General features: G+C 35.3%; 2 protein-coding genes across 3 annotated transcripts in view; one reads left to right on the forward strand and one right to left on the reverse strand.

The window, feature by feature from the left end:
* Positions 1–152: 152 nt before the first annotated feature.
* gyg1b (glycogenin 1b) lies at positions 153–15,699 on the reverse strand. Of its 2 annotated transcripts, none has more exons than XM_084398684.1 (7): positions 15,580–15,696; positions 14,430–14,565; positions 14,161–14,335; positions 13,178–13,340; positions 5,502–5,628; positions 3,887–4,097; positions 153–1,877 (listed from the first exon to the last, which is right to left on the reverse strand). In XM_084398684.1, the coding sequence occupies exons 1-7, from the start codon at positions 15,680–15,682 to the stop codon at positions 1,734–1,736; spliced, it is 1,059 nt and encodes a 352-aa protein (XP_084254810.1). In that variant the 5' UTR covers positions 15,683–15,696; the 3' UTR covers positions 153–1,733. The 2 variants fall into 2 exon arrangements, with proteins under 2 accessions (XP_084254810.1, XP_084254809.1); XM_084398683.1 differs by having other exon boundaries at positions 159–1,877; positions 3,887–4,112; positions 15,580–15,699.
* Positions 15,700–17,222: 1,523 nt separating this feature from the next.
* Positions 17,223–24,741, forward strand: part of sugct (succinyl-CoA:glutarate-CoA transferase) — a 139,173-nt gene continuing 131,654 nt past the window's right edge. Inside the window, exons 1-6 of the mRNA XM_084398685.1 lie at positions 17,223–17,392; positions 20,141–20,192; positions 20,991–21,064; positions 21,561–21,646; positions 23,390–23,440; positions 23,524–23,644. Coding sequence (XP_084254811.1) covers positions 17,275–17,392; positions 20,141–20,192; positions 20,991–21,064; positions 21,561–21,646; positions 23,390–23,440; positions 23,524–23,644 — 502 coding nt within the window. The 5' untranslated portion in view covers positions 17,223–17,274. The remainder of the gene's footprint in view (positions 17,393–20,140; positions 20,193–20,990; positions 21,065–21,560; positions 21,647–23,389; positions 23,441–23,523; positions 23,645–24,741) is intronic.

Genomic DNA, 24,741 nt, shown 5'->3' on the forward strand with positions numbered 1-24,741 from the left:
TTTTTAAACACTTTCAATTCTTACTGATATGCCTTTATCTGTTAAGACCAAGTCTTCAATTACAAACCTGGTTCTGGTTGAGGCCACATATGTTATTATATGTTGTTGCCTATGTATGCATTAGGCTAGGCCTACAGTAAAGTTGCCAGGCGATCATTTCAAAAGCTTTATTTTAAGGCCGGGGCTAAAGGCCCTGTAACACTGAATAAAAGGAAACGGATACAAAAAAGAAAGAAAAGAAAAATACAAAGATATAAAAAAAGAAGATGAGGAAAAACAAGTGGCAATTGATTGCACAGTGATAACACAACAGATGTAAACAGAAATCCAACACCATCCAACATGTGAATAATATAGGGTGATGAAAAAAAAAACAAAAAAACACTCAAACGCCTCTGAAAAGTGAAACATTATAGGCTAATGCACAGATTAAACAATAGGTAGAGAAAAAAGTTTTTGTCTTCTTTAAACGAGAATTATAGGCCAATAGTTCATTTTAAGTGCTGAGATTGATGACATGTAGTGTGTAACCGGTCCTCGAACTGGCGTCTCTGCTGGCCTATAGAGTAGCGACTCTTCACAACACTTTAGAGACTTTTTAAAGCGACTATAGCGACCAATGTATCGACTTTTTGGACCGCTGGTTAACATGTAGGCCTAGTCAGTCACTTTATCAAACTCGTTCCACTGTCCGAAAAAAATACAGTAGTCTATTGCTGCGTCCAAAATCGCATACTGTCTGAGTAGGTAGGCTACTTTATTTGAATTTTGACTTACTTCGCAAACTATAAACTAGTATGTTCTATAGTATGAATGAAATTCGGACGTACTAGGCTACATCTGCCATGTTGTTATGTTACGGTCACGTGACCTACCAGCGTCATAAATCGCATACTTCCCATATTTATAGGTGAAAAACAGTGTGTGACAAGAGAAGTATGTCTGAATTCACAGTAGCCAACTCATAAAAGAGAAGGCAAAAAGTACCCGGATGATCTACTTCTTTCTGAAGTGATGATTCTGAAGTGAGCATAATATGATGAACACTTTACTATCCCATGAGGCCACGGGACAGGATTTATGAATGACAGTGAAGCAATGCAACTGATGCTGGGAGGTCACATAATGACAACATGGCGAATGTAGTACGTCCAGATTACATTTATACTATACACACCCATACTATATAGAACATACTTTTTTAGAGGTCGTGAAGTAATTATTCAAAATAAGTACCTATGAGATGAGGAACTGTTTTTCCAAATACTATGCATTCGGACATACTACTCTGTTGGCATATTCTTGTTCACTTAGGCTACTATATAGTAGAGAAGTATTTGATTTCGGACGCAGTGTATGCGAGCACAGGTCAGGAGAGGACACATGTAAAGTGCTGACAGTCGGCACATTACATCCAGTGACATTTGAACGACTGAGCAGGATTTTGCTACTTTCCATTGAAAACTTTTGGCAACACTGGCGAGTACACCATTCAAATATTGCAACTTTGAGCTAGTGAAAGAGAAAGCCGACACTTCAGAGGCCCAAAACTCCCTTTATAAATCAAAAAAAAAAAAAAAAATTGCTAACTATATTTCATTCACATTTTGCATGAGGTTCAAAGGTAAAGTTCAGGCAATAAATGCTAGTATGAAGACAAAGAGTGTGATGAGTTAGCGTATTGCAATGTGAGGCACTTGCATAGCTGAGTTTCAGTGTGTTTAAAATTGTGACTATTTAAGGAAAACATCAAGCTTTTTCTGAATGTTGTCAAAAGAGTCTATTCCCATGTAGTCGGCCTGGCCCTGTTCCCATCTCTGCTTGCGCTCGGCTGAGGACATGAGCGTCTGGACCGGCTCGCTCTCACCAGCATCCTCCTGTTGACAAGAGAAGAATTCAGGCAATTAAGACATTCAATTAATACAAATGAAAAAAAAAAAAAAGGTACACTTACAAGTTCTGTACAGTTTGAAAGAATCACAGCTATCAAAAGTGATAAAGGACAGACTGCCACAGCAGTTTTGAAACTGAAGAAGTGCTTCTCAACCAAAGGGCCTCGAGATGACTTAATGATTTCAGATCAGACTAAACAAGCACTAAAATAAGCCAAAACTACTACAAATCCAGATATTTCTTATTTTAATTCACTGAAAAAACAGGATTCCCACAATCTTGAAAATAGTGGATATATGAGGCAGACTAATTTTGTGTGATTTCTAGAAATGAAAAATAAATCTTTAAAATATATTGAAATATACATAAAAATATATTTTTTTTTTATCCAGTAAATACCACACAAAATGACCCTCTTTGAAGAACCAGGATTCCCTGAGTCTTGAAAAACCTGGAAATATGAGGTCGACCAATTGTAAAATTGTGATTTTTAGACCTGGTCATGTATATTTATAATAAAATCTAAAAAAAAATAAATAAATAAAAAACCACAAATAAATAATTTTCCCGTTATTCCAAACTATATTTGTTAGAATATTATATACCTATCAAATATATATATTTTTTATTAGATTTAATTTTATTAAATTAGATTGATAACAATGATGATAATAATAATAATAATAATAAATTATTAAAGCAAATTAGCTAGATGCTTATATGTAAATGCAAAAAAAAAAAAAAAAAAAATCCACCATTATATGAGAACTGAACTGGATGACGACACTGTCTCCAGAGCGGCCGTATATATAAATGAACTAAATTAATTTCATAAAGATTTACAATGAATGAATTTAAATTAATTGTAAAGCTGCTTTGAAACAATCTGTATTGTAAAAAGCACTATACAAATGAAGGTGACTTGACTTTACATGCTGTTTTGTTGTTAAGATTATTCATTATTCACAGCTTGTCGTGTAAGCAGGGCCTAAAACTAACTTTTTGCCACACTTGCTAATTAACCGGTGACTTAAGAAAATATACCGGCTATTAAGATTTTTTACCAGCCATGAAACCGTTTTTGCAAAAACAGACAGTTATTTTCAGCCAGTGAGAATTCACAATTATATTATAGAAATTTAAAACATTATTAAAGAGATTACTTGCCTTTAATAATGTTTTAAATTTATATAATAATATAAATTGTGAATTTTCACTGGTATCTACTGTAAAATGTTGGTTTAATAACTCAGTAAAAATCAATAAAATAAGAACAAATGATCAAATTACAAGAAATAAACTGTGCTTTTCAGGTTGGTCTAACAGTAGTTTCCAGGTGCAGAAATAAAAGCAAGCAAATGTAAATTGACACTGAATAACCATTTTTTACCTTTAATAAGGATGTTTAATTTATACAGTGAAGAATATGCAGTCAAGAGCAGTGAGTGATTGTATCTGTCCTTTGTGGTTAACATTAAAAACAGCAGCGGGTTTATTAGGCTGTTGTCACTTATCTAATATACTGATACTGTACACATGCGTTTACATTAAGACATAACAGACTATGTTTACTAGGATACTAGATTTTGTTATTTACATAATTTTGTGGGAATTTGTCCACTCAAGTGCAAGATGACGTGAAAGAGAGCTCAGTTTAGTGTTCACGCGCTGTCAGAGACGCCGCGCACTTCGGATGTGTGCGCACACAAAGCTTTCCACACAGCACGCGAGTAACGAAACGAGTTCCCTTTCACGTCTTCTTACGCTTGAATAATTAAATCGTCAAGGCTTTTGTTGACTTTTTCAACGGTTCCGAGCGTCGTTCATGTTTGTTCACGTTCATGCATTGTTAGAATTCATAAAAATGTTACCAGCCAACTGGCGAGTGACACAGTTTCATATACTTTAGTGTTAATTTTATGAGTATGATAATTGTGACACGACCATGAAGACTCATGGAAAGGGTTCTGTATAGTATTCTGTGGGGTCTGACCTCGCAGCCGGAGCAGAAGGGCTGGTCTCCGTACTCTCGGATCAGCATGGGCACCACCTCGCCGCTGTACAGCATCCACCACTCCAGGAGGAAGCCGGGGTGAGCCGCCGCCGTCACGTCCCCGCGCACTCGCCTCTGCCTGGGGTTGTACGTGTAGCTCCACGGCTTCGTCTGGCCCAGGAAGTGGACGACTTTTGCATTTGCACCATATCTGTGGACAGAAAGACTAGGGATAGTTCACACAAAAATTAAAATTCTGTCATTTATTTACCCTCTAAACCTGTATGCATTTCTTTATTCTGCTGAACACAACAGAATATGGGTTACTAAACAGTTGATGGACCCCATTGATGTCAATGGAGCGCATAAACCGACATTCAAAACATCTTTCATGCTCAGAAGACAGAAATGTAGGTTACACTTTATATTTTTCAGTGTCCTTTATACATATGTCACATGTACTTACCATAGTAATAACAGTAAATTATGCATGATTACATGCAACTAACCCTCAACCAAATCCTAATCCTATAGTAAGCACATGAAGTTGCTTAAAGGGATATTTCACAGCTGGTAATATGATTGTGTATGTAAATTGGGTCATTTATGTAGTAGAAATGGGAAATTATTCTTATATCTTCTAGACTGAGAAAAGCCAGAAAATGTGTTTTTGGCTCATGTGGATGAAAGACAACAACTCCCAGAATGCACTTGCTTTGGCCACTCCCAAGCCACGCCTCCCGGTTACAGAGGGCAGTGTCGGAAGAAATGATACGACTAGGCTACTAGTCGACTCGAAACTGAAAAGACGGCGTTTTATCGTGAGATCCCCCTATGGGCGGGTTGAACACATGCGGAACGAGCTCCTCCTACTGGCTGGAGTCTCTCGCCTCTGGACAAAAGAGCCTCTGATGACGATAAATGATGATTTTTGCGTCATCTGAGGTTTTATTCCAGACACACAATCCAGAAATCTCTCGTCTCAGGGGGACATGAGGGAGGGAAGGTCATTCCAAAATACTACCGGGTTTCCACTGATACAAAGCTTAATGCTAATCGGTAAGTATCACTTTAAGATTAGTCAGTACTTAAATATATAATTACACTGTAACAATGACACCTTAAAATAAAATGTAACCGAAATTTATACAGGTTTGGAGCAACTTGAGGATGGGTAAATGATGACAATTTTCATTTTTCATTAAATGCATTAAAATGTGTTTATTGCTTTGAGGTCAAGTAATAAATAATGGTTTAACTGTTTAAAAGGACTGAAATCTGCTCTCAGTTTTTTTCACATTTTCTGTGGGTTGAAATCAGCTAAATCTATTTATATATGGTAAATGGTGTAAAACTGTGCTAAAAAAAAAAAAAAAAACTAAAATATTACTGAAAACTGAAAACATTTTCGAATTAGAGTCTCCTGAAATGATTCTGACACTCGTTCTCAGCCCCGTCTTTCCTCATCTACTGTAACCTGATGTTAAGGCATAAGCAGCAAACTCATGTGACTGTGTGTATCCTCTTACTGTCCCATCCTGAAGGCCAGCGCATGCCAAGATCAATGATATAGTGTCAAACAGGGCCGCTGATGAAGTCGAGGAGTCGCACTTACTGTTTGAAAGCAGGAAGGTAAGTGTAGATGGCTATGCTGCTCATGTTATAGATGAAAGGAAGGTGTTTCGTGATGTCAGTGGTTGCCCAGTCGCTGAAGAAGCCGTTCAGAACTCCTTGGTCCCCTCCTATTGGACAAACAGTTTATAAAGAACGTCACTTAAAATGGAATTAACTCCATTTCATTTATCAACATAATTTAGAACACTGTAAACAATTAAAGCACTTCATTTAAGCCTTTATTGAAGCTAAAGTGTGTAATTGCAAAGAGGAATTAAACAATTAAATGAATAAATAAAATAAAATAAAAATACATTTATAACGAATATATAAAAATGATTAAATTAATAAATAAATATGATCAAATAAATACAAATTAACAAAATAAACAACTAAATAAAATAGTAAATGAATAACTAAAATGAATAATTAAATAACATTAAATAAGTAAATAAATAAAAAATTATAAATAAAAAAAGTTAATAGAATGAAGAAATAATTAACAAAATAAAAACAAATTAAATAAAGCCAATTACCAACAAAAAATAAACTAAATGAACACAAAGATTTATTAAACAAATGGATAATAAATAAAATAAAAAATAAACATAAATAAAATTAAATAATGAATATTAAAACTATTAAATATAAACAAATAATTATATTGATTATTTAAATATTCTTTGCACTAAGAAAAACACATGTCCACTGAAAGGTTCTTTGTGGAACCCAGAATGATTGCGAAAACTCCCTTTTAGAACCTTGACTGTTTTATTCACACACAAATTTTTTTTTAAAATATAAGATTTACATTTTGAATTCTTTGTTATGCTATGTTATATCAGGCTGTTGCTATGGGGTTGCTAAGGTGTCCTCGTTGCTTTTAGCATTCTTTATCAGTCTTTTTGGTTGTTTCTAAGGTGTTCTAGCCTCCTACTGACATTTTGTATGTGATGAAATCTGATCTGTTTGCTCAGAGTAGCTGTCAGTGTGGACGACAGAGGCGCACAGAGTCCCAGAACTGCAGACTACATAGTGAATGAGCACAGCGAGTGAAAATGAGTTTATTCAAATACAGCAGCAAACAATATTGCGCAGATGGCACTGCATACAGTATGTTGTGGCCCAAGTGGCGTTTTTTTATTATGAGTTGTTTTTTTTTAACTAAAATTAAATTAACAAACACCAACAATACGTTTTTTCCACATCTTATAGCACTGCAGAAAAAAAAAAAAAAAAAAAAAATTCCCATATGAAGACCAGTTAGGCTCTTTCCTCCCGTACGAGGAATGTGCCCAGGTGCTTACTAGTTGAAAAAAGACCCTACATATCTAAAAGACACCCCGGTCTGAAAGAGCAGCCTGCATGCATGCTCGCTCAAAGGTCAGCGAGGACACACACCACAGAGACACGGCTATACATGTTACAGCATGACACATACTGAAACTATTAAAACAAGCATTGAAAGGCTGTTTAATAAGCCTGTATTGAGATCAGGTGTCTGCTATACAGACACAGAATCCAGGAGTGTAGGAGGACACGGGCAATATTAATAGCGCTCCTGAAGACACACAGACAGCTGGTTAACATTAAAGGGATAGTTCGCCCCAAAAATGAACATTCTGCCATCATCTAATCACCCTCATGTCGGGTGGTAAAGCGGCAAAGTGGTAGTATGTAAAAATAACGCGATCATCACAACTGATGTTACCGAATGAAGTGTCGACCCAGGACGAGCTACAGTGAAGCTTTAGGGGTGTTGATGGACTCGATCGACTCCATCTGTGCTTTGATCATCGCTCTGAATCCCATCCGTACTGATGTAGTCTTTGATAAAAACGCAATTCTCAGCTTTGTGCTCAAGTTGCTTAAAAACGCACCCACATTCAAGTGTTGATAAAAAAAGGAATGCATGAAGCTAGAATAACTTTTTTTTTGGTTGTTTAAAAGCAGAGGGTCTGCATATTCAGACATTCATACAACAAATGTGCTCATATTGTGGGGGCCATGAAAATTAAAATGATAAGAAATGATCAAAAATGCTTGAGGCAACCTTTTCAAAAACTCTGGCGGGAAAAGAGTTAAAAAGAATCATACACATTGTACATTGCATTTACTGTCGCTTGCAAAATCCAGTCATTGTATTATGAATCTGCACAATCTCAAATTTCGTGTGAGGGCAAAATTGGCCCAAAAAGCTGTTGCTCATGTTCAAGTTGCTGCGCTGGCCTGCAGAAAGCTGCTTGGTTTGAAAGAGACCCGTGTGTGAGCTAAGCTGGACTGCGCTTAGATTTGCCATCCTCTGCACTAAAGCGCATGAATGTTCGCTCCAGGACAGGCCATGTGCACGATATGAGGAAATTAATATAGACTCGGCACAAACCATATACAGCATCCTCACTGCCAGCCACAAAAAAAGAGCTTTTGAAACTCAAATAATGCTACGTGCCCTAAACAGATTATCTGACATGCTGGAGCATTCAGAATAACGTGCTTGCAAAGCATGCTGGTTTACCAGCTAAACCAATCCACAGCCAGTTTATCTGGGCGTGCCGTCAGGAGCCCAGAAACAGGGTTCAGAATCGGCCCCCGGGGCCTTTCCTTCTGCATGTGGCTCTACAAACATTACTGCAGTCTTGAAGCGCTCATTTTGACGGGATGATCTGAACGGTCCAGGAATGCACATAGTCTCACGCTGGTTTACATTGGCAGAGGATGAGAACAAGTCCACATGATAGCCTCGGGTCATCGGGACTGTAATAAACGAGGAAATGGAAAGATGCTTGTTTGATGCCCTGTTTCACTCTACAGGTACTCCAAGACATATGAGAAAAGGTAAAAAAAAAAAAATTATATATATATATATATATATATATATATATATTTTTTTTTTTGGTTATTATATATAAATATATATAAAAAAGGTATATATATATATATATATATATAAATGGTATATATATATATATATATATATATATATATATATATATAAATGGTATATATATATATATAAAAATGGTATATATATATATATATATAAATACAAAAAAGGTATATATATATATAAAAATATAAAAAGGTATATATATATATATAAAAAGGTATGTATAATAAAAAATTATATATATATATATAAAAATTTATATATATATATATATATATATATATATATATATATAAAAATATAATTATAAATACATAAAACAAATATTGTACTGTTGATTAAAATGCTAAATTTAGTATTACATTGTGGGTGTTAATGAATGGGTTTTCCAACACCAAGTCCAAGCCCAAAGCACAGGACAATAGAGACACCAGAATAAAAATATTCATGATTCTGAAGCTGAAAATACAGAAATATTTTAGATGAATATGCTTGCACTCTTTCACTCACTATATATATTTAAAATAATGTAGGCCACTTTTTACTGGTAACAAGACATTTGACATTATCAGGACCCACAAATTATATATAGTAGTTTAATGTAGTACTGACACTAAAACTCTGAAACCTCTAAAAAATGTATAACTTGATGCATTTTTGTATTGCAATATATTGTGACACCCCTACAAAACACTCTTGAAACTGCTGATCACAGAGATTATCACTAAACATACTTTTAATTCTTTGAATTTCTTTAGTTTAAACCCCAAACACTCTGGAAGTGAGCAAAACAGGTGACATAGAAAAGCTTTAAGCATCACGGACATTTTCTTTCCAAAATGTGAATCTAGTTTCGTAGTTCCTTCCCTCCCAAAGCTCAGTTTCATTAAGCAGAGAATACCATGAGACAACATGGCAACAGTCACGAAGAGTTCAAACTATCCCCGTTACCACCACGGACAAACTAGCCCTGCTAAAAATAAAGCAATCATTACAAATTACCAGACCATTAGAGCATTGACGTGTCATTAAACAGGGCAGGGGATGTTCAGAGGATGGTCACTTCACAAAAATAGACTGAATATTCAAGCTGACGAGATTGTGTAGCATTTATACGGCCTGCAATAAGCGCAGACCGTGATTATGACAACCCAGAAAGAGAACAAAAGCATAATAATCAGGCTCTTGAAAAGCTGCCAGTCTCCATAATGTAAGCGGTGTCAATTAATTTCAGAAACCGCATCAGAGCCCTCCCTCAAAACGCTGCAATCTAATTGGCTCCTCGACGGTCGCGCTCAAACTCTCAGCCTGACTTGTAAGAATGTGTTCACTGTGTTGTCGAGCAGAAAACAGGTCCAAAACTTTACAGCGATACATCAGTTTCCTGAAAGTCGCTGGCATGTGCAAACAATTATTCGTCCTGCATTTTATCAACTAACAGATAGAAAACAAAGCGAATGGAAAGAGAAACATGCATGCTCTTGTCCGCTTAGCCATTTTACAAAATTACGAAAACTCATAAAAGTTGCATAACGAGCAACTTTGCCAAGAGGTGGCTGTAGAAAAATGGCCCTTGGCTCCCAAAGAAAAGGAAAAAGAGGGTTGCCTTGAAAGGGCTTTTGTTCGCTGTGAGCGCTTGTGCCAAATTCCTCTCGCCGGGCTCATGAACCAGCTGTGTTGGGCAATACTCGGGAGGCTCTGCTGGCAACTTTTTGCTTGAGGTAATTCTGTGATGCAAACGAGGAAGGGCGGGTTAATTGCGCTGACATTATGTGTAAGATGAGCACACGTCAAACTGATGTGTGTGTGATTATCTGCAGAGATGTTTCGACTGGAATGATAAGGAAGATGCCTCCATTATTTAGCCACGCCTGGCCTTGATAAGCACACAAATCACCAGAGAGAGACATAAGAGCTGCTTAAACAAATGTCAGTTTACGATCTATTCAAGACCAGGGGTGTCCGATCCTGCTTTCTGGGAGTCTGAAGACCTTGATTAGTTGTGGTGTGTCTAAACTCTAAAATGACAAAAAAGCACCTATAATTGGTCTATATCAAGGGCGTTTTACACGACACCGTTTTCACAAAAAAAAAATTAAAAAAAATTAATAATATGCGTTTTGGCCGTTTATTTACACAACAACAGCGTTTTGAGGGCCTGAAAATGGAAACCTTTGAAAACAGGTTTCAAAGTGCAAGTTTTTTTCATACGATACCATTATAGTCTCGCAAATTTGTTAAAACCGTGACGTCATGCGCATGTGTATTACATGTTCAGTTTATAGGCGTATAGTGTTTCCTTCAAGGGGGTAATGTTTCAGAAAAAACTGAAGCTTCCCCGGGCGCCGCCATTGATTAGCGGACCCTCACCTGCTATTAGCATTCCATTGACTCCCATTCATTTTGGCGTCACTTTGACAGCGAATAACTTTACATCTGAGGCATTTAAAGACTCCATTTGTCCATTATTTATTTCTAAAGAAACACGACAATGTATAAAAGGCTCCATTACCTTGTATCTTACGTTATGGCCCCGTAGAAGCAGTTTTTGTAAAAATAGGCTAGCGATTGCGTCATAACCACGCGACTCTCTGTCGCACAGTAGAGAGATTACCGTATGGACAGGAGGAGAAGCTCGCAGGCAATCGGGGGGACGTGGAGGCAAAATGACAAAATAATTAATCAGAATACTTAGCAAAAGTTTCTCCTGCTCCTAGCTCATGGACAGCTCCTACTCACACTCTCCGTCTCTGCAAGTTTCGGAAGGGAATGATTCAGATTTCTCTTGGCACAGCTACTAGAAGACAGACGGGTTGCTCACGTCACATCTACGTCGTCAAGCTCAGTTTGAGTCTGCGCAGTACGCTCAGCCATCAGGAAGTGAGTGCTTCTAATTCACTTCACTTGTCTCCGTTGAATCCAATGGGGTCGCTGTGTCCATTTATTTTACTGTCTATGGTTTCTTTACAAAGTGACATCGCCACCTACTGGCCTGACAGCAGAATACAGCGTTTTTAGCCGTTTTCACAGATCCGTGTGAACGGGGAACGCTTTGACAATGTTGTCGTCTGTACGCGAAAAAAGTAAAGTAAAACATTTTGTTTCCACTATATTCGTAGTTGTGTAAACGTAGCCTTGGACGCCACGGACCTCTAAACAAGATCATCTTTATGATCACCCATAAAACTTAAAAAGGCAGCTCTATATTTTCATTTAAAAATCCCAATTTACACTGTGAAAAATAAATATATGTAAAATTATTTGTTTTTTTAAATACTCACTATAGTACTGTCCTGTGTAAATTTATGCAATTTTGCCTATAAGGTAAACATATATTAGGTTGTTTTAATGGAAACAGATAGGCCATATTTTTTGCAGTGTAAATGCACTGACAAAACATTTTAAAAATAAAACGTGCATAATATACTGGGAAGAGCACAAAAGGGGTTATGATTAGGCTGTTGTCTGTCTGTGCACGACACACATATGAGATATGAGGTTTTACAGCACTACTGTCACCAGGCCCATTCAAACCGGCCAATGGACCGTCCGATCACGGAGCGAGTCCTTCAGTGTCTGTCATTACGCCATTATGTTGCTAAGCCATCTGCTAGACAGGGTAAGTGCATCATTGATCATTATTAGTGTGAAAATATCCTCCATTAATCATGAGTTCTGCTATTTAGAACAAAGCAATTAAAGCAGAATTAAGCAATCCTCGCAGTAGTTAAAACATTAAAACACAGCATGCCACAGGAAAAGTGTTCAAAAGCAAAGCATCCACTACAAATATTTCTATTTATATTGTAAATTGTACAATTGTAACTTCTGGATAATGATTTCATGTAATTTCAGTGCTTAACTATATTGCTGAGATTGGCATATTCAATTTAAATGTAGAAATGGCAAAGTTCAAATGGAAAACAGAGTTTAAATAATTATGTTCACTTCATTACTTCACTCCTTCCAGTAAATGAGTGCGTACACACGGTCTAGAGTGTCTGCACACATTTATGGCAAAGGTTATTTTTTATAAATCCCGATGTGTGCTTGGAAAATTGCATTTGCACATTTCAATGCCTTTTTTGTGCGTACGCATCGTTTATACATCAGGCCACTGGTCTATATGACTCGCACCATATTAATGTGTTCTGAAGTCATCCAATAACTTTGTTTGAGAAACAGAAATTTTAGTTATTTACTAAAAATCTTGCCCTTCTGTCCACAGCCATTCAACATAACATATTGTAAAGGATTCAGAATATAATGCATGCGTCATATGACCTACTTCCATGGTGAACTACTTCTACTTCTATCTTTTTGTTTAGGTTTCGTTGTGTGGAAAAGAGCAGCGGGAACATTCTTCACAATTTCTCATTTTAAATATTTTAAGTAATTAAAGTGAGTAATCTCATCCCTCCAGCTTTAAAAAATAAATAAAATCACTTAAGGCTTGTTCACACCAAGGACGGTAACTGTTGATAACTATAAAAATATTAATTATAATTCTGTGAGAATATGCCACACCACAGCTACAACAACAACAACACAGTGGAACAATATAGTTGGAATCACTTTCAGAACAATGTTGTCGAGTTGACGAACCATAAACATTGACAGCCAATCAGAATCCATCCTGCTTTAAAGAGCTTGAGCATTTAAAGTGGCAGATGTCGAAACTGCAGCGCGTGCTTCTAATAAACAGCACATTATTGTCTGCTGGTGTGCATGCTAATGTAGTGTAATGCTCTAAAACACCCCAAAATGAATGACGCTCGCGGTTTGCGTACCATCAAAGCTGCCGTGCTCGGTGCAGAACTGCAGAAGCTTTCCGTAGGTTTCGTTGGACGGGCGAAACACGAACACACCAGAGTTGAAACAGTCAGGCCAACCGGGGTCCGGCGCTGCAGACAACTCCTCTCTGTCGAACAGCTCGTCTATGTTGGACACCACCTAGATCCAAAACAATAAGTGTGAAACTTCTCAGAAGAACTGTCAACATAAAGTCAAAATGGTTACACTTTATTTTAAGGTGTCATTGTTACAGTGTAATTATATATTTAAGTACTGAGTAATATTAAGCAACCACATGTACTTACAGTACTATAGGATAAGGATTTGGTTGAGGGTTAGTTGCATGTAATTATGCATAATTTACTGTTATTACTATAGTAAGTACATGTAACAAGGACACTGTAAAATAAAGTGTTACCGTCAAAATTTTCCCTTATGCTCTCCTCAGGTCATTTTGACCCAAATTTTATTATTTTATTTTATTAAATTATTAAATTGAGTGTTCATCGGAGTGCTCCAAGACTTTTGGCACACTTGAACTCGGAACACACACACACTTTTTATTCGACTGGATTCTAGGAGTTTGTGGTTTTAATAAAAATGGTAACAAATCCTTTCCTCGCGGGTCAATTTGACCCCTATAAGAATGAATAGGACATGAAAAATATATATATATGCAATGATACAAACTTTCTGGACACAAAAAATGTATAAGTAAATTAGGGCTTTGGGTCAGGGAAGGATTTGTTACAGGTACGGGAGGAGAGCAAATACGTGTGGTCTTATTGTGTACAATTCAATGGTGCACATACACATCGGTGCAAGTTAAACAAGTTAAACGCAACACAGAGGCTTACATTCACACACTGAGTTAATGAGGCACAATGTAATTCAAGTGACATAACAAACCACACGGACTAACCGCATTATAAATATTTCATGCATGTTTTGACAAGGCACAACTTTACTCAACACTCACCAGCGTGTCTGCATCCATAAACACACATTTTGAGTAGTGTGTGAGAGTCCAGCAGTGCAGCTTGGTGAATGTGACACCCAGATCGGGCCTCTTCATCATGGCCAAATGTGCCGTGTCCCCGCTGTCCAGCACATCCACTAGCCTGACTTCATCGTAGATCTTATGAAGCACTGCCCTAAAAACATTCAAAAACAACTTCTTTTGTGTTCCACGGGTGTAAGACGGGTTTGCAACACACTTCTACAGAGGCTGAAATCGACATGACGTACCTTGACTGATCGGACACATGGGGTCCAATGAGCACCACCAGCTTTTTTGAAGTCTTGTGGTTCCTAAGGGATTTTCCGAGCACCATTGCTCCTCTTGCATAGCTATCATTTGTGGCCAAAGTGACAAATGCCTGTTCTGCCGAGGAAACGAGAGGGTTACAGATTGGCGTAATATGGCATGACTGACAGATGAGGTCTTATGAATTTGATTTCACATTATCTTGCATGACAGAATGAATGCAGATCAATGATGCAGATTTGCCCACATAACTTACAAAGCTTAATATACAAACAGTAGACAGTTATATGCCTTTGTAACATAAATGAAAAGAAAAAATAATTATTTTTTTTTAATATGGTTTAAAAAGTATTACGTTTTTTTGATGAGTTGATTTGATTACAAGAATCGGTTCTTTTGAACAATTCATTTCAAAGAACCTGTTCAAAAACTGATTCAGTGATTCTTTCACCTCATGGCATGGTTCCTTACACCATTGCTTGGCATATGATCTAAAATATTCCAGAAAATCCATATTAAGTTTTATTAAAAGGGGGGTTTGATCTTAATGTCAGAGTTCGGTTTGTAACCATAATTTAGCACATAAAAGAACATTCAGAAACTAATTTGCATTAAACAATATTCATTATTTTACAGGTATATCTCTCCACTCAAAAGTTTTGCATGTTTTAATTAAATGCTAAACCAATTCTTTTTGGCATTTAATATTTCCTCGGCTCATTATGAGTCACACACAACCGTTCATTTAAAAAAGACGGTTCTGAGTTCGCTGAATCTAGTTGTTAACTCGGATAATTGCGAGTCGAACACATTCGTAAAGGCGGTTCAATGAACTCGAGCGCCTGGATTTGATTCAACAACGAATCGTTGGATAACAAAACAATGATATTACTAATAATGCCAGTATATAAACCAATATTAGCTATACGCACTTTACACCTGCAGAAATATGAGAAATGCAAAGAACATGCACAGTCCTTAAAACCTTTTTGATGCTATTTACATGTATAAAGCTCAACATGCATGTAAATATATCGTAGCTATATACAGGTACTTTTCAGTACGAGATGGTCCAACCCCTACACGTCAACAGCTCTGTTTAATTTACAAAGTGAAATCATTGTCACATACCTGCCATGCTTGAAATTAGTAAAAGCTGCTTTGTAGCTCGGACTCCCCCAGAGCAGCAGTGACACTTCAATAAAAGAGACTTTGTTTCACATCTAGGCTTCATTTTATACCAGCGCGGACCTTCTCTATATATACTGCAGCCAGTCACGTGACCAGAACGCGCTCTGCGGACACGCACGCGATTGGCTCGTGATGTTTGGGGCGTGGCTTCATATATGTAACTTGTACTTGTGTGGTTGACAAACTTCCAAGTTTTTGTAAATTATATGAATGTAAAAGGGCAAGTGTATACTTTTACATTTTAATGCCAGAAGTAGGCTACATGTAGATATTGTTTCATAAATATGTATGTACAGTATATTAGTGAAAAAAAATGTAACACATGTATACAGTTTTATATTCCATAATAAATATGTGTATATTCCATATTTTAAATTTCATGACACTTAATACTAATAACTTATATTAATAACTAATACTTCTATCTAATGTTATCGGATTGAATATTAATATAAAGTGTAGGCTATTATGAGGACTGTTTTTCAGCTCTACTCAATGTAAATATACAGTGTGAGCAGATTGGTGTCTTGTGCCATCTGCTGGTCAGAGTTTATTTCTAAAAATCATAAATAGCCTACTAGATACATCATAAATACATCATATTGCACTTTATACATATTTCAATAATTGACCGGTTGACTGTACATTATCTTTTACATAAGTATATGGGTGCATTACAACATTGTGTACCTTTGTTTGGAAATATAAACTACTTTTAAGAAATTTTAAGAAGTATTACTATAGTTGCAACAAGGCCTTTCAAAAAGTAATTTATAAAAGGGATAGTTCACCCAAAACTGAAAATTCTGTCATCATTTACTCACCCTCAAATTGTTCCAAACCAACCAAACCTGAATGAATTTCTTTCTTCTGCTGAACACAAAAGATATTTTGAAGAATATGGAGTGGAGGGAAACACCATGGAAGTCAATGGTGCCCATATTCATCAAAATATCTTCTTTTAATTTAATTTTAAAATGAATAGAAGAAAAGTTGTTGACGTTTTTGTGGTTCATTGCGCACTGCGTGACGGTTTGTGGGAAATGTAGTTCTTAACCTACTAAAACCTCGTGGCTTTTCAGTGATGACGTCGAGTTGTAGGCCAAAACGAAAGGAAAAGCCCGGTTTATTTCCTTATTATATAATACTATAATATTATATAGTAAGAAATATATAATAATAGCCTATATTATATTACTATGCGTTATGTAGTGTTAATTCAACGTTTATTAAAGTCACTCATCAGTCCGCCACTGAAGAGTTGTGTGGTCATGTGATAGATGTTACTTTTCTCAGCGCTACAACAGATTCACCAAATCAGTCGCTTTACAAGTATCTTAGGTAACAATTACTGTAATTTATAGATTTAAACAAATACACACAATGTAAGACAAAACATGTCCTAAAATTTGAATGCGTTCCAATGAATGAAATCCAAGGTTTGCATTGACTCTGTGTTTCATAGCAGTCAGTAGTCATTTCTGTCTTGAAGGCCCTTTATGTGCTGTCAAATGTGTCGACATAACCGCAGAACTCACTTGCAAAGATTTGAAAGATTCGTCCATGTATTCTTGTCCAAATGTACGCGTGGAGGCGGGGCTTTTATAGACGTCGCTTTGCGTTGCCTGCGTCAACATGTCGGGAAGCGCTCTTATAAGAGTTTTATCTTATCTAAGCAGAACATCACAGTTTCTACAATCGAGTAAGACGAACTATGTGAATATAAGAAGACCATTCACTGCCAAGCTGCAAGGTAGCTCCTGTATTTTAATCCGACCATTATTATCCCGCTAGTGTAACAGACGCGCGCGCGCGCGACACATCAGTTGGTTGTGATCATCATCAAACCTTCAGGAACATTTTAGTGCTCTAAATGAATTTTACAATCGTTTACTTCATCATGATACTGCTTTATTTTATGGTGTAAATAGATGTATGCACATCTTACTTCATGAAAACGATACAACACTTGGTTTGTTGTAATGTAATTGTTTTGCGTGTTTATGTTGTGACACGTGTACGCGCACCTACATAACTCCTGAGGGCTGTTCCATAAAACAAGATTAGAATACAAGCCAGGCTTATTTTGGTTAGTCAGACTTATTGTCGGTGGATTCTGTTTCATAAAGCAAACTTAAAATAGTTCAAACTCAGTTACCCTGGCAACTTATGCTGGGAAACTAGCCTGGTCCAGAGCAGGCTAACTGTCAGGCTAAGCCTCAGTTGTTACACAGATCCTCTAACACTGACCGACAAGAACACAATGATATTACCACTGATACTCTCTCATACCATTATTGGACTCTATTAACCATTATATTAGTCCAAAAATAAATACACAGTATACAGAAAATCAACTTACTGTAAATAAGGCTACAATGATAAATTAGACAATATAGACCTATATATATATATATATATATATATATAGATAGATAGATAGATAGATAGATAGATAGATAGATAGATAGATAGATAGATAAATACAATATATATACTACAGGTTTTCTTTTTTTACTGGCTGAATGTTTTGTGCCCAAGATTTAATTAGATTGTTTTAAAGATTTATGAATACATTTCTCTCTGGTTTTGTTTGGCAGCTGTAGTACATGTTTATGATTATTAGAAGAACATTAGAACACAATCTAAAAAAAAGCTTTTTAAAGCAGAAGTTAAAATCACAAAATTAAAAATAAATAATTACAAAAGCACAGTATACATTTTAACTGGTAAGATGAATCTGAGCTTAGTAATTGACAGTATATTAGCCTACATTTGGTTTACCCCATTACAATAGTCCCTTTACAGTTATTGCTATCATAAAAATACACTTGTAGGTTTAAAATTATAAATAAGGCACATCTAATGTCCAAATATACAAATGGACAGTTCCTTTAAAGACACATATTTTCCCCCAATAAATATTCCTTATTTTTCCTTCTACTTTTTTTCTTTTGTGATAATACCCAACAACACATAGCCTAAAAAACACATAATTAGAACAATAACCAAAAAGTACATATTTAGACACTTTTACATAATGATTTAAGGGGAAAAGACAAAAAACAATAAATAAATATTAATAAAAATGTAACATTCACATATTTATATCAAACTCTTATAATGACACATAATTCCTAATAGTTATTCAAGTAATATTATTTAAATATCAAATATTCAATATTAAATAAGTAAATAAATTAAATAACAAATAACTAGAAATAAAAGGGAGGGAGGGTTATATAAAAATGTAGATAATGTAGGCTAATATTCCTTTATTTTATGGAATATTTGTTGATTTTAGAGCTGCACATATCTTTTCAAAATGTATACATTTGCTCTTAATTTCATGTTATCCTCTCCATAGTGTACTTTAGAAACTAAATCTAACCACTCATTTAAAACTGGGGATTCTTGCTTTCTCCAAAAAATTATTGCATTAAAATCTGTAATTCTCAGCATTCTAAATAAGTATACTTCATCTTTATTAAGAAGCATAGGTCCTATACCCAAAACTTTATTTTGTATCTTTATATATTTAGTTTCTTAAAAAAAATCATCCCTGAATTAGGCTACTTCTGTTCAATTTATTTTATTAGAAGTATAAAATGTATGAGTGTAATGAGCTAGAAGTTCACTGCAACTTATCCAACATCCTAAAGATAAATTATTATAATTAGAAGATATTTCTGGTGTTATAAAATATTGCATATTAATTTTCCAAGCAAAATGTATATTTTAGTCAGTTATTGCGCTCCTATTTGGGGCGCATGCGCGCAGCAGCGCTAGTTCAATATGAAGATTAGCAGCAAAATGGATACATTTGGACGACTTTCTAACATTTACAGATGGAGAATATAACTGTAAAATGTAAGTTTTGCACTGAGAAAAAAAAAAAAACATGTCACAAACGCATAAAACAGCACAAAATATACGCTGTTTGATGGTGGATCGATTTGATCCACGATCGACATCTAGGGCTGCTTCAGAAACGCGTGCACACGCAATTATCTAGACTAGATAAACCTGGATCAAATTAGTGAGATTGCGTGAACTTCAATTACCTTTTATGGAACCACTTTAGCCCCAACTTATTTGTTAGGCTCATTCAAGTTCGGTTTTGGAGTTTAATCCCCGCTTTTCTAAGCGTCTTTTATGGAACAACCCTCCGTATTTAAAAGGAAAAACTAAAGTAAATGGTAAACAATCCTAAAATATTGAACTTGTTTACAACTGATTTCTTAAAGGATCAACAAGTTACTATTTAACCCACTGGCCCTTTGTCAAGCCAGATAACGTATGATTCCAGTCTTTTGTTAATCATATAATCAAGCTGAACGTTGATCCAGGGATCAACTCTCTTTTTGTGCTGAATAAAACAGGATTATGTAGTTGTAATATATATTTGTAATTTGTAATGAATTTCCAGAATACAATTAATTACCGGACTCATTGATTGTTAATAATAATAATCATGCAAACTCATTCCCCATGAATACAGGTGAAGGTCAGATCAGACCACTAGATGGCGTTAAAGTCTTAGATCTGACAAGGTATGTGCATTCATATCATGTTATGTGGCCACTAAATAAAATAGAAAATTTACACTTCTGGTAAAAAAAAAAATTGAGCCAAGCCCCAAAATGGTAAAACACTAAGCTTTTAATTTAAGCAAATGCACTACTGCATCAAAGACAGAATGAAGTTTTTGGCAGAATATATGAAGTTTGATTCAGAGTGGTTCAGCAGAGTTGTGTGTGAGTGATGAATCTCAATGAAACAGGAGTTACATGATGATTCTTCAGAGCGCTGTCTGAAAATCTGCTGGCAGATATAATAATAAATGCATCTCTACCACAGTAAAGCATGGAGGAAGAGACTGTTTAAGCTGCTGCTTCTCTGGGAAACGTCATTTAATGCTTTGGAGCAGAATGGCTTGCTTCCCACAACTGAAAAGTTGTTATGTAAAGAGGAATGATCAGATGTTTTTTTTTTTTTTTTTAACATGACAATGTTATTTGTTATTTGATCTCACATTAAACTCAGACAATTAACATTGAGTGGAACAACACTGACTCTTCTTCTCTTCTGCAAGTTTACCAACATGGCTTAAACATTTAAAGAAAGGTTTAAAGCTTAGTTACTTTATCTACTGTATTTGTGCAATTGTTTCTAACTTCCTGACCAGTGATTTGTGATTAAAATTGTTAGTACCATTTAAATCAAGAAATATTTAGCCATTATTGGCTTGGCACATTTTTATTTATAATTTTTTTTGCCCTGGAGTGTAAGCTCTTTATATGCTCGTAAATGTTTAATATTAAACACTATCATTATGATGTTCAATGCAGAGTTCTGGCCGGACCTTTTGCTACTATGATATTAGGAGATTTGGGAGCAGAAGTGATCAAAGTTGAGCGACCAGGTGAGGTTTCTGGAAATGTGAATTCTTTTAAATGAGAGATATTGCTTGAATTTTAGTTTAAGAAGATGTTGGCATCATTTCAAGGGTTGGGTTTATCCCGAAAATAGAAATTCTACCATTATTTCCTCACCGTCATGTCTTCCTTCCTTTTTTTTTTTTACATTTGAAAGAATATCCCTGCCAGTGTTTTCAATATAATGAAATTGAATTAGGACTGAGACTTTCAAGCTAAAAAAACAAAACAAATCCCCTTTCATTAAGTTTTGCTTGCTTATATTAAAGTAATATATGACCAAGCGTGCCTCTAGAGCGAATATTTTGAGGTGGGTGATCCTGTTTCCATGTTAAACGGCTGCACTATAGTGACACTTATCATATTAAACACGTCACGTTGCCAGTTCCTGTAAAAATGAGTCTGAGTTTAGATCTAAACAGTGTCTGACTGCAGTGAACAATGAAGTCTAGTGAGTTGTATTGAGATGTGAATGTGTGACAGGCTCCGGGGACGACACGAGAGCCTGGGGCCCTCCGTTTGTGGGTGAAGAGAGCGCCTATTTTCTGAGTGTGAACAGGAACAAAAAGGTATTTTTGTTAAGTTTTGGTTTTATGAACAATTCATTTCAAAGAACCTGATTCAGTGATTCTTTTACCTCATGGCATGGTTCCTTACACCATTGCTTGGTGTACAAACAGTTATACGCCTTTGTAACATAAATGAAAAGCCAAATATGGTTTAAATATTTTTTAATATGGTTTAAAAAGTATTAGTTTTTTTTGATGAGTTGATTTGATTACAAGAATCGGTTCTTTTGAACAATTCATTTCAAAGAACCTGTTCAAAAACTGATTCAGTGATTCTTTCACCTCATGGCATGGTTCCTTACACCATTGCTTGGCATATGATCTAAAATATTCCAGAAAAGCCATATTAAGTTTTATTAAAAGGGGGGTTTGTTCTTAATGTCAGAGTTTGGTTTGTAACCATAATTCAGCGCATTAAAGAGCATTTAGAAACTAATTTGCATTAAACAATATTAATTATTTTTAGGGCTGTGAAAAGATTAATTGCGATTAATCGCATCCAAAATAAAAGTTTGTGTTTACAATAAATATGTGTGTGTACTGTGTATAATTATTTTGTATATATAAATACACACACATGTATATACATAATTAAGAAATATTTGCATGTATATATATACACAGTGCAATGCATAAGTGAATACACCCATGCTAAAGTTGACTAAAAAGAGGAATAAAAAATCATATTTTGGAAATTGAACTTAATGCCTTAATTAAAAAAATTAGGAAAAATCCAACCTTTAAGGACACCAATTTTCTTTGTGAATGAATAATGTATCGTAAATAAATAAATGTTCTTCCTTAAAATACATGGTGCATAAATTTGGACACCCCTATGTTAAATTCCCATAGAGGCAGGCAGATTTTTATTTTTAAGTATTTAAAAAAATTTTTTTTAGGATACTATGCATCCTGATAAAGTTCCCTTGGCCTTTGGAATTAAAATAGCCCCACATCATCACATAGCCTTCACCATACCTAGAGATTGGCATGGTTTTATTTCAGTTAGCCTAATAGCTGGTTTGATTTGCATTGAGAGATGATCTTATGGAAAGTACCCCATGCCAATCTCTAGGTATGGTGAAGGCTATGTGATGATGTGGGGCTATTTTAATTCCAAAGGCCAAGGGAACTTTATCAGGATGCATAGTATCCTACATTTTTTTAAAAAAAAATACTTAAAAATAAAAATCTGCCTCTATGGGAATTTAACATAGGGGTGTCCAGACTTATGCACCATGTATTTTAAGGAAGAACATTTATTTATTTACGATACATTATTCATTCACAAAGAAAATTGGTGTCCTTAAAGGTTGGATTTTTTCCTAATTTTTTAAATTAAGGCATTAAGTTCAATTTCCTTTTTAGTCAACTTTAGCATGGGTGTATTCACTTATGCATTGCACTGTATATATATATATATATATATATATATATATATATATATATATATATATATATATATATATATATATATATATATAATATATATATATATTATATAAAAATAACACATTATTCTTAAATATATACATGCATGGGGGTGTATTTATATATACAAAATAATTATACACAGTACACACACATATTTTATGTAAACACAAACTTTTATTTTGGATGCGATTAATCTTTTCATATAACACCAAAATAAGTTTTTTATTTTTTTATATCAGGTTTTTAAAACTCTTAGGATCATGACTTCTGCCGTTATAACTCTGCTCCCCTCATTCATCTGTCTTGCAGAGCATTGCTGTTAATCTGAAAGATCCAAAGGGGACCAAACTTGTAACTGAGGTAAAGTTCATAACGCATTAAATAACGCTTGGCTTAAACACCTAGTCTGTCACACTTTATTCTCTCTCTCTGTCTTTTGTCAGCTTGCCAAAGTCTGTGATGTTCTGGTGGAGAATTACTTGCCCGGGAAGCTGAATGAGATGGGACTCGGGTACGAGGAGTTGAGTGAGGAAGCCCCTCGACTCATCTATTGCTCCATTACAGGTGACGACATTCACTGTATAGCAAAGGCTCCCAGATATAAGCCATTACCACAGTGTCTGCTGTAATTATGACAAAGCTGCTTGTTTTCACATTTTTAATTAGAAATTGGGAGTACTAAACACTGGAATTCAGATATTAAATTAAAGTCCCCCTGTGGTGAAAATCCAGCTTTTAAAGGGATAGTTCACTTTAAAATGCAAATTCTGTCATCATATACTCACCATCATATACTCATATTCACAAGTTGTTTCAAACCTGTATGAATTTATTTCTTCTGCTGAACACAAAGGAAGATATTTTGAAAAATGTCAGTAACCAAACAGTTAACTGGTCCCATTGACTTCCATAGTATTTTTTTTTCCTACTATGGAAGTCAATGGGACCAGTTAACTGTTTGGTTACTGACATTCTTCAAAATATCTTCCTTTGTGTTCAGCAGAAGAAATAAATTCATACAGGTTTGAAGCAACCTGAGGGTGAGTATATGATGACAGAATTTGCATTTTAAAGTGAACTATCCCTTTAATGTTGTTTATATCTCTATGTGGTGTTTTTAATGTGCTTTAAGACAAACCATGTGTAAGTTCATAAGTCAACACCATTGCTGAGTATTTTCTCCTTAAAACTGCAGTGAACCAAAGACAGTCTCAAAAACACGCTTTGAAATCGCTGTTTCTGACGTCACAAACTACCTTGTAACCAATCAGATCAAAGTGTGATCGTCAACGAGTGGATCTCTGAGCTGAGTGAGTGAGTGGAGGCGGGGCTCATTTGCATATTCATAGAACCGCGTATACTAAATGAGGCAAGGGTGTAGAGTTACATTCAAGCTATTTTAAGGCATGAAGAATTTTTTTTTTTTCAGATAAAAAAGTTTAAATGTCATTTTGGTGATCAAAGATGAGTTTTAAGGGATAAAATTATTGACTACAGGGGGACTTTAAAGGAGCCGCGGGTTAAAAATGGGTAATTTTAGACAGAAATGTAGGTTGAAAATAATAGTTTTTCTGCATATATATTTGTTTGTTTTTCTTTGTGCAATTTTTTTTATAAATGACATAATTAAACCTCAAGAAACGTATAAAAAAAAAATTAAA

The sequence above is a fragment of the Rutilus rutilus genome (genome assembly GCF_951802725.1).
Source record: "Rutilus rutilus genome assembly, chromosome: 24".
NCBI lineage: Eukaryota > Metazoa > Chordata > Actinopteri > Cypriniformes > Leuciscidae > Rutilus > Rutilus rutilus.

Excerpts from the sequence above, each read along its gene's own strand:
- gyg1b (XM_084398683.1), bottom strand. The coding sequence starts at position 15,682 with ATGAAGCCTAGATGTGAAACAAAGTCTCTTTTATTGAAGTGTCACTGC. Across the intron at positions 13,341-14,160 it reads TTATGGATGCAGACACGCTG|GTGGTGTCCAACATAGACGA; the intron begins GTGAGTGTTGAG and ends TTTTGGATCTAG. Across the intron at positions 5,629-13,177 it reads CGAGCACGGCAGCTTTGATG|GAGGGGACCAAGGAGTTCTG; the intron begins GTACGCAAACCG and ends TTTGTCCAATAG.